At 44.4% G+C, this 11,333-nt stretch overlaps 1 protein-coding gene across 6 annotated transcripts in view; it reads left to right on the forward strand.

Annotated features, from left to right (window-relative positions):
- LOC135557756 (SAM and SH3 domain-containing protein 1-like) overlaps positions 1-11,333 on the forward strand; it is a 321,252-nt gene that overhangs the window by 215,792 nt on the left and 94,127 nt on the right. Inside the window, exon 1 of one of the 6 annotated variants that reach the window (XM_064991331.1) lies at positions 3,269-4,036. The exons of 4 other annotated variants lie outside the window; for them this stretch is intronic. In XM_064991331.1, the coding sequence (XP_064847403.1) occupies positions 3,887-4,036 (150 nt within the window). In that variant the 5' untranslated portion in view covers positions 3,269-3,886. Of the gene's footprint in view, positions 1-3,268; positions 4,037-4,074; positions 4,368-11,333 lie in introns of those variants that run through there. One more of the 6 variants, XM_064991333.1, reaches the window with a different exon arrangement.

The raw sequence follows: 11,333 nt of genomic DNA on the forward strand, positions 1-11,333 counted from the left end.
AGCCGAAGAACACCATCCCAACCGTAAAGCACGTGGGTGGCAGCATCATGTTGTGGTGGTGCTTTGCTGCAGGATGGACTGGTGCAATTCACAAAATAGATGGCATTATGACGAAGGAACATTTTGTGGAAATATTGAAGCAACATCTCAAGACATCCGTCAGGAAGTTAAAGTTTGGTCACAAATCGGTCTTCCAAATGGACAATTACCCCAAACATACCTTGAAAGTTGTGGCAAAATGGCTTAAGGACAACAAAGTCAAGGTATTGGAGTGGCCATCACAAATCCCTGACCTCAATCCCATAGAAAATGTCTGGGCAGAACTGAAAAAGCATGTGCGAGCAAGGAGGCCTACTACCTGACTCAGTTACACCAGCTCTGTCAGGAGGAATGGGCCAAAATTCACCCAACTTATTGTGGGAATCTTGTGGAAGGCTACCCGAAACGTTTGACCCAAGTTAAACAATTTAAAGGCAATGCTACCAAATACTCATTGAGTGTATGTAAACTTCTGACCCACTGGGAATGTGATGAAAGAAATAAAAGCTGAAATAAATAATTCTCTCTACTATAATTCTGACATTTCACATTCTTAAAATAAAGTGGTGATCCTAACTGACCTAAGACAGGGAATTTTTACTAGGATTAAATGTCAGGAATTGTGAAAAACTGAGTTTAAATGTATTTGGCTAAGGTGTATGTACACTTCTGACTTCAACTGTAGGTTTCTGGGGTATACTCAACTTTTACATTCTTGGAGGTATTGATAGTCATTACATCATTACTTTTCACAGAACGCTCTCTATTTATTTAATGGCCATCAAATATGGTATTTATCTCTCTCCCAAATGTATAGGAGTTCAATTAGTATCATCTGTATGTTGTTCTGTGTTTATGTGTTACACATGTTTCTCTTTGTCCTTATTCTTGTACTGCTGACGACAGGGTATGTTGTTTTGGCTCCTGGCTATTCTATTGTAGAGTAGATTCAATCTTGGATACTCTATACCAGTGGTATTAAACTCTTACCCTACGAGGTCTGGAGCCTTCTGGTTGTCTGTTCTACCTGATAATTAATTGGACGCACCCTAAATCTGTCCCTGCTTAGAGGGGAAAAATGAACTGGCTTCAAGGTCAAGAGTTGAATTTGAGGGCTCTGGTTAAGGAAGCAGTAAGTACAGTATTGACTGTCTCAATAAAGGACCATTTTTTGTCTGGCAAAATGACACCTATTATCTGGAGGTGATGGGAAAGGAACAAGATTACACCACAGGGTCCTCACACACACACGCGCACACACACACACACACAGCAATATACACACACTGTTGCTTATTAGCAGAGGCTGTATATAATAAGTGTGCTCTGAGTCAACAGGCTGTGCCTCCTCTCCTCATGAGCATTCTGACCCTACTGTTTGGGACATTACAGGTGGGGCACAGTGAGGGGTGTCGTGTCCTGTAGTGGGGGAAGGGTAGGGTGGAACAGGGAAGAGGGGGGTGGGCATTAGTGACACAACATCTCAGCAGGGTGAAGGGTGGTGGTGGTACTTCTAGAGATATCATCATGGTTCCTCCAACACAACCTGATTTTTTAGGAAAATAATGGGTTGGCACATGCGCACAAACACACACACACACACACACACACACCATCCCAATCCCTCCCAGTTCCACCATTCCACAGCTTTAGCCAAGCAGGTTAGCCCAGGGCCAGGGCCTAGCCCGGGGTTTAGGGGCTGGGTCAGTGGTGAATGATCCCCTGGGTTGAAGGGAACAAAGCTGGGGTTGTGCTTCCCTTGTTTTATGTGTTTACACTGTAAGCAGGATACTGTTGAGCAGCTGCTGCTTGTCCCAGGCTTGTGAAAGACATTCTCCCTCCACAGCCTAGCCTCTGTGGTCTGTGCGGATTAGGCTGATTTATGTGTACGATGGAGAGAACGAGGGAATTGAGGAATGGAGGAATGACCACCACCTACAGGAATAATACACCGCCCATGTAATCCTCAGTGAGCCTCTGATCACATTTCACTATATAGAGTTGGGAGTTACTTAGCCCAGGGGCTCTTCCTAGTGTCGGAATGTTGCAGGTAGGTTGTCATTGTTCATTCCACATAATGGAGAAGTCATGACTGGTCCTCTCTCTTCTCTTACAGCCTCGGATGGTTGTGTCAGTGTATTACACAAGGCAGGAAAGGCACAGTGTATCACGGTTTTAGATTGTAGCATCTCCTTACTCCCTCACCCTCTCTCTTTCTTCTTTGCCTCTTTTTTTCATTTTCAATTCAATTTTCAATTAGCTTCATTGCTATCGCTGTCTTTCTCTCTCTCTCTCTCTCTCTCTCACTCGCTCAGGCTGTTCTGAAATCTGTCACGAGACTGCAGGCAGCTGTTGCTGTTCAGCAGACATGCTGCTCTCTCTGAGAATGTGCTTCTGGCAGCACAGAGACATACTGAGACAAAGTCAAGACTTCTTCATTACAGTAGTTGCCTGGTAGAGCAAAACAAACACCTAATCATCCATTCAACACTATGTAGAATCCAGAGATGTATGCCAGCTGCTACATTATTATTTTTTTGTAGAATTTAAAATTGTATGCAACATCATTTGGATTCATTTGTAACTCTATGAAGTCTAACTCTATAGTTTTTACCCATATTGATAACTAAATCATCATTATACAGATCAATTGTATTTTATTTTCATAATTCCACTATCCTATATAAAACAGTGTACACGTGTTTTATAATGGCATGTAGTTACACATATATTATAATGTAGTGGACAGGTTTGTCGTTTTTTCCACTGTTATTGCTATGGTGCAGTGGGCCGCCATAAATTATACAAAATGTGTAGGCTATTCTATTTGACATGCTTTTGTCTTTGTTTGTTAATTGGAGACTATTCCTGCGGTTTATCACTATTACGAATAGGTCACGGTATACGTCACCCCTCCCAAAAATATTTTTCCCATGCGCTGTTGTTTTTGATACAATTGTGTGGAGAATCGCTTTGTTCTCCTAAACCTATTCAACCCTGTTGAGAAAGTATTGGTGGAAAAGCAACAGGATACGCGCATAGTAGCCTAATAAAGGGTTAGTTGTCCGTTTGGCAACTTTCCACAACATTTGCCAAAGTTTAAGAAACAGACTATTAGACTATATTGGTGTAAGATTTCCTTTGGTATGTTAGTGCAGAGATGAGTGACACCAACCAGACCAGAGGACTTTTTGTTGTGTAAATGTTTTTGCTGGGAGGAGTGAACTGGAGAGGGGAGCTCACTGCTGTTAGAGGGGGGAGCGTGGATAATTACAGACAAGGACTGCGCTTCGGGCGTTTTCTCCTTCTTTGTTGTTAATGGGAGTATTTCTCAAAGTTCGCGACTGAATTTTTATTCGTATTGATTTGACTTTGTTCTTTTCTAATACAGATAAATAGTGTCGAATTAGGTGTCTCTCTTCGGGCCAAATGTCCCCCGCTGTAAATGTTGGTTTATGCCAGAAGCGCACGGGCAGCGAGTTGCGGAGAGCTCAACCAATTAACTTTTCAGATGAAAACCCTGCACTGTAACTTCAGCTTCAATTGTGTTTACTGCGATTTATGCGTGTTATTGCAATATGTGCTGAATGCATTATATTCGCATAAAGGGGACATATTCAACTTACCTCTGAGTTTTAGTGCACTTGTTGCATTTCTCAAGCATGTTTGAAGGCATTTGGAGATTGTTCACTCCCTCAGTATCTTTTGTGCCAAGGAATGCTGTGATTTTAAGGCTGAGACGGGGACAACTTTCTCAAGAAGAGGTGTCCGTCAGTAGTCAGACAATTGCGTATGGTCACGGATCAAAACATTGCGCCAACGGCAATACTTCATAACCATAGACATTATGGAGGGCCAAGGCGACCAGGCAGCCGCCTCGGTAGAACCCGACGCGGACATAGCAGTGTGTGACAGTTTCTCCCTACTTGAACCCGAGGCGGACGGCGCAGTCTCTGACAGTTTCTCCCAACTATGGACAGACGTGATGGGGATGCTTGTAAGTTTGTGGGCCGGTTTGGGGGAGGGGAGACAGGAAGGTAACAACCAACTGAGAAAAGCTTTTAACTGTGTCCCTCCTAGGGAGACCCACGTTGCTCATTTATTGGTTGTGTATTGATACTTGTTAACATGTAAAGCACGTCCCAAAACAACAACGCAAGGGAAGCTGGTCTATTTCTCAAAGCAACAAGCGCAAAGTTTACATTCCATCCTCGGTGCCCAACATATGGGTTTGGCATTCGGGTCATTTCCCTTCTTCAACCTGTTCCCGAGGAGCTTTGTTTTTGAGGTGATCCGATTTCAAAGCAACCTGGAATCCAGTGAAAATGGTATTTTGCTCTTGATTTTAAAAATGACCTGTTTGTGTGCTATCTTCCTAGTCTGGTCACCAATTTGTAAGTCGCTCTGGATAAGAGCGTCTGCTAAATGACTTAAATGTAAATGTAAATGTGCACTTGAGCTGCGAAGATGGAATTGTGCTTGTCTGTTGTTTCAGACAGAGGTAACACGTAGCCTCCATTACAATTCGTTGATTAAACTTTGTGTGTTGGTTACATTGTTACAACATTGTAACTGCTCATGTTGTTTTAGGAGAGTTGAGCTCCTGTGTGTTCTATGAGGGCCCCATGCCAAAACACTTGTTGTTGTGTTTTGTTGCTGTGATGGAATGTTACTTTGGAAAGGTTATGATGGAAAAATTGTTGCAAATTGCATTGATTGAAATATTGTCAGTCCTGAAATGTGATGTTGTGTCGATGTGTGGCTACATTTTGTTCTCCATGTCATTTCCCCCCCAACCTTTAAGTTTAGCTTGTTAGTCCCTTATCAGTGCACACCTCCTAGCACCTTGAACACAACTGGCACTGGTTTGACAACAATATCACTTTGATATCCAGCAATTGGAGTTGTAGCCAAGGCCTCTGGGTCCCCAGGGAGGCATCCCCAGGGAGGCTTTCAATGTTGTATACCAAAATGCAATCTTGTCGGTCCTCAATCCACATAGGCCTATACCAATCCACATCTTCCCAAAGTGCATGACAAATCTTGCAATTAAGATATGGTGAAGGTTACACTGATCAACATAATCAATTTTGCCTCTTGTTCTTTGTTAGGGGCCAGGGTGACATGGTCATCCTGATTGTACATATGTGTGTGGGCCATCTGATCTGAGTGATCAATAGAGTTCATGTCTTTTCCCATGTGAATGGTGGGTCATTTGAAGATCAACCTGTTCATTTGGTCTGGACTGGTTCAGTAGATGAATGGAGTGTGAATGGGCCTAATACCGAGGACAGAGACAGAGGTGTGTGTGCGTGTGTGTGCGTGCGGGCCCGTGTGTGTGTGAGAAACGGAGATGAGTGTCCTAGCCTTTGACTCTGGGTGGGAGACCTGGGACTCCAGCCATGTAATTTAACCAGATTTATTACACTGGATGCAAATGTCTATCAGTGCTCTCATCTTTGACGCCTTTCCTCTGCTTGCAGCTGGAACACACACACACACACACACACACACACACACACACACACACACACACACACACACACACACACACACACACACACACTAGACAAGTGTGACACCTCCTTCATAGGTGACAGCAAGACTTTCACACATCCTCCTCCATCACACATCCTCCTCCATCACAGAAAAGACTGGGTCTTTTGGTCCGAAGGATGTTTTGTTACCAGTAATATCATTATGATGTCACAGGAGTGAGACACAACTCTGATTTAATGTCCCTCATATTGCCATGTGGTCACTACTCAGGTTTTTGAGTCAGGTAAACAGAATTTGTTAATGGAAGAGAGCATTTTCTTCCACTAGGCTTGGGCTTAAATCGCAACACCGTGCTATACTCCTGCCCCGTGGCACTCACATCTGTAGCCATGAAGTGTTTTAAAAGGCTGTTCATGGCTCACATCAACACCATCATTCCAGAAACCCTAGACCCACTCCAATTCGCATACCACCCCAACAGATCCACAGAGGAAGCAATCTCCATTGCATTCCACACTGCCCTTTCCCAACTGGACTACTCTGACCCTCAACATGCAGGCCCCTCAGAGGTGTGTGCTTAGTCCCCTTCTGTACTCTCTGTTCACCCACGACTGTGTGGTTGCGCATGACTACAACACCATCATTAAGATTGCGACGACACGGCGGTGGTAGGCCTGAGTGGTTTCATCACCGCTTGGTATGGCAATTGCTCAGCATCTGACCACAAGGTGCTACAGAGGGTCGTGCTTATGGCCCAGTACATCAATGGGGCCAAGCTTTATGCCATCCAGGACCTCTATAACATGCAGTGTCAGAGGAAAGCCCTAAAAACTGTCTATGAATCCAGCCACCCAAGTCATAGACTGTTCTTTCTGCTACCACATGGCAAGCAGTACCGGAGCACCAAGTCTAGGACCAAAAGGCTCCTGAACAGCTTCTACCCCCAAGCCATAAGACTGCTGAACAGCTTCTACCCCCAAGCCATAAGGCTCCTGAACAGCTTCTACCCCCAAGCCATAAGGCTCCTGAACAGCTTCTACCCCCAAGCCATAAGGCTCCTGAACAGCTTCTACCCCCAAGCCAAAAGGCTCCTGAACAGCTTCTACCCCCAAGCCATAAGGCTCCTGAACAGCTTCTACCCCCAAGCCATAAGGCTCCTGAACAGCTTCTACCCCCAAGCCATAAGGCTCCTGAACAGCTTCTACCCCCAAGCCATAAGGCTCCTGAACAGCTTCTACCCCCAAGCCATAAGGCTCCTGAACAGCTTCTACCCCCAAGCCATAAGGCTCCTGAACAGCTTCTACCCCCAAGCCATAAGGCTGCTGAACAGCTTCTACCCCCAAGCCATAAGGCTCCTGAACAGCTTCTACCCCCAAGCCATAAGGCTCCTGAACAGCTTCTACCCCCAAGCCATAAGACTGCTGAACAGTTAATCAAATGTCTACCAGGACTATTTACATTGACCCCCTTATTTTATTCTTATTTCTTATTTATTTTTGCACTGACTCTTTTGCACATGCTTGATATACACTCACTGGACTATAGGGCTTTCCTCATTTAGTCGACTGGTCGATTGTTTGGTCAATAGGCTGTTGGTCAACCAAATATTTATTAGTTGAGGAGTGGCAAATATACACTACCGTTCAAACGTTTGGTGTCACTTAGAAATGTCCTTGTTTTTTAAAGAAAAGCAAAAACTAGTTGAGTATCTGGAGCATCCGCATTTGTGGGTTCACTTATAGGCTCAAAATGGCCAGAAACGAAGACCTTTCTTCTGAAACGCTTCACTTGGTACCGCTACCCCTTGTATATAGCCTCGTTATTGTTATTCAAATCAAATCCAACTTTATTTGTCACATACGCTGAATACAACAAGTGTAGACTTTACCGTGAAATGCTTACTTACAAGCCCTTAACCAACAGTGCAGTTCAAGAAAGAGTTAAGAAAATATTTACCAAATAAATGTAAGTAAAAAAAATATAAAAAAGTTACACAATAAAATAACAATAATGAGGCTATATACAGGGGTACCGGTCCCGAGTCAATGTGCGGGTGTACAGGTTAGAGGTCATTTGTACATGTAGGTAGGGGTGTGTTACTGTTTTTCCTTTAGTTTATTTATCACATTTCTCTTTGCCTTGTTGAAATATAAAGTAATGACTGTGCTAAATCCCAGAAACCACATGTTATGTCATTTCCTTTAGAAGTACAGGCTGTAAGTGACTGGAAATGGTTTGAATACTGCAGCACAGCTGCCAACACTCCACCTTATATCTGTGCTGTTTCAGTCAGTATTTCTGTAGAAGTAATCACAGGGCCAACAATATGGTCATTGTTCAATCCCCAGTGTTTATGAAACCTTTCCAACTCAAAGGCCTCAGCACAATAGATTCCCAATATGTTTGGCAACAAAATGGCCGTGCTATATTTAGTTTGTTGTCAGTACGTAATGCTTTTCTATGGCCTTTGTCTCTGGGGCCCTACATGAGAATGCCCTTTTGAGTAAGCCTGTGCCTGAGCCTATTGAAACATCTGAACACTACTGTTACAGATTAGTAAAGCCATTTGGGGTGCAGCTTCTCAGTAACCAATGAATGTGAAGTCTACATACCAAGTTTTTTCTGACATGCACCTAATCTACCTAATTTGGTTGTATGACTACAGATGATGGAGGACCTTTATTTGAAAGGAAAAAAACAAAAACTTGCGGACACTCGGGGCTCCATGGAATGAGTTTGACACCCCTGCACTACAAGTTTTATATTTTCCTGCATTGCAGGAAAGTACTCCTGTAACAGGTTGATCAAATGAAGGTCCAACACCTGAAGTCCACCACTCTACTGTTGATTGTTTCACTACAGTTCCCAACTACATCAGAGAGTCCTGGGTACAGAAGGTAATTACCAGGAAGTGAATTGAAATTCCAGTTCAAGAATGAGTTAATTTAATTATAATGTATCGTAAACCTATTAATGGCCATGCAGTGACTAGGTGATTCATCGTTCATCATAGTTAACTCAAGCGTGGAGGTCTGTGGTCCTGTGTCATGCCTGTAGTGATATTGCTAGGAGCCCCTCTGCCTAAGGTTAAACCACCGCTAGGAATGTGTTTAATGAGAATACCTTTGTGAACCTGTCATTTATTTGTGGTTACAACAGGGTAAACATAGACCTAAGCCAATTAACAATCTGGGGCTGTTAAGGGATGAATAACTGTTGCATTATGGGTGCATGAGCATCTCGGCTGTTTGAACAGGGTTAGTAGACTGGAGCAGACCCAACTCTGGTTCTTTGAAGAAATGAGGTTTCAGCAAGTCCTTAAATCGGATCTGACATTTGTTTGTAGGATGTGCATGTTATTATTCTTGTATCTAGCTTTCCATAAATAATGTTAAAAGGCAGCATGCCATGTATAACATTTCCACAGTGTTAGTGTGTATGGGTGCAGGTGTGTATGGGTGGATATTTGGAAGTACCAGTCCTCAACAGCATAAACACAGAACACACCTTTAGTACCTCCCTCAGCAAACGGAGCAGTTAGTTCCAACAGTGATTTAGCTCTATTCCGCCGCGTCAGCTTCTAATTCAGGGGTGTCAAACTCATTCCATGGAGGGCCGAGTGTCTGCTGGTTTTTTTTTCAATAAAGACCTAGACAAGGTGAGGGGAGTTCGTTACTAATTAGTGACCTCATCAATCAAGTACGAAAACCCGTAGACACTCGGCCCTCCGTGGAATGAGTTCGACATTTACTCTAATTTGAGCACATATCTGGACAGCTGACAGTCCTCCTCTGTCTTCCCTATCAGGTATTCTCAAATGGCTCTCTCATCCCCATCTGCATGGATGTCTGCCTCAAAGTTAAGTATCAGGAAGACATTTTGTTACATTTGAGGAAATAGTATATTTAAAGGTTTTCAGCCCTCCGTACAGTATGAGTGGGTTCTGTCTCCCATCTCAAGGGCTTGTTGATACTTTCCTTCTACCCAGCCTTTGATATGTTTTATTAGTGAGCCTATTCAGCCCAAATGTATTTTGAAACTGTGTCTGTGACAACATATGGTCAACTTAAAAGAAACCTCAATTTGTTTAAAGAGTGTCTCCTCCTCCGATATAGCATTGTGTAGTTGCTGAGCTGTCCGCCTCCGTCTCAGCACCCCTCTGTACTAGCCCAGCCTTAGTAAAGCCACATCAACCCTGGTCCAACCTAGGTTTGCCACATTTGAGCCTAGGATGGCCAGCTCAGCTCAGATCTCCCCCTCCCAGTCAGGGGCCAGACAGGGCTGGCAGGTGTTTCTCTCAGTGCTGTGGAGGATATCCTCAGGAAGCTCCTCTGGAGGGGGGTGGGCCTCAACTCTGCCTGGGCCTTCCTACAGCCTGGGCTGGGATGCTGGTGTAGGGGTGGGACAGGGGTAAGAGCAGGTGTGGAGGCCATTCTCCCCCACAGCTAAAGCCTGGAGGGAGGAGTGGAGTGAGGGATTGCTTACCCTCCGCTGCCTTTGTAGGGAGAAGTTGTTTGGGCACCGCCAGCCTGGTCAGTCTCTTGGGTTTGGAGTCAATGTGTTCTATGATTTAGGAGGAAACATGAGCGAGGCGCTAATTCACTTACTCCTGCTTGTAATGAATCATGAAAATGATTGTTACCAGTGTTCTGAACTGGTAACAAGTGTAACCGATCCTATCACTGTCGTTCTAGCGTTGCATCAGATACGTGATGGCCATTGTCATCTGTCACTATGCACTCCCCTAGAGGATGTCTGGCTAGTTACAAGGCAAGTCCTGACACTGACAAAAGCCTTTTGCACAGCGCGAACAGAACAGCATAACTCAATAAGCACGGAACCGGCCTCAGTATGAAAAGCAGCACTGTCTGGAATGTGTACCTAAAGCTAGGAGCAGAACAAACACGTTAGCTAGAGCGAATGGTTTAGAGAACTCTGTAATGTCTTCTGACATGACGAATAAAAGCACTGGCTTTGAGAGAGAGAGAGAGAGAGAGAGAGAGAGAGAGAGAGAGAGAGAGAGAGAGAGAGAGAGAGAGAGAGAGAGAGAGAGAGAGAGAGAGAGAGAGAGAGAGAGAGAGCTTTGAAAGGCTGGTCATGGCTCACATCAACACCATCATCCCAGACACCCTGGACCCACTCCAGTTCACATACCACCCCAACAGATCCATAGATGACACAATCTCTACTGTACTTCACACTGCTCTTTCCCACCTGGACAAAAGGGGTGCGTGTTTAGTCCCCTCCTTTTACTCCCTGTTCATCCACAAATGCGTGGCTGTGCACGACTCCAACACTGCTCACGTCTCCAAGCAACATTAAGTTTGCAGACGACACGACGGTGGTATGCCTGATCACTGACAACAATGAGACAGCCTATAGGGAGGAGGCAAAAGACCTGGCAGTGTGGCGTTACAGAGGGTAGTGTGTACGGTCCAGTACATCACTGGGGCTGAGCTCCCTGCCATCCACAACCTTTATACCAGGCGGTGTCAGAGGAAGACCCTAAACATTTTCAAAACAGCTAAATGTTCCTGAACAGCTTTACCCCCAAGACATAAGACTGCTGAACTGTTAATCAATGGTCACCTGGACTATTTGCATTGACCCACTTTTTTTTGCATTTTGCACTGACATTGTTGCACTGGCTCTTTGCACACTCACTGGACTGACACATTCTACATTGACACTCCAAAGCACTCACTCACCCACACACTCACATACACTACACTGATACTCCAACACGCAAATACACACACACACACACACACACACACACACACACACACACACAC

This window comes from Oncorhynchus masou, chromosome 16 (assembly GCF_036934945.1).
Source record: "Oncorhynchus masou masou isolate Uvic2021 chromosome 16, UVic_Omas_1.1, whole genome shotgun sequence".
Taxonomy (NCBI): Eukaryota; Metazoa; Chordata; class Actinopteri; order Salmoniformes; family Salmonidae; genus Oncorhynchus; species Oncorhynchus masou.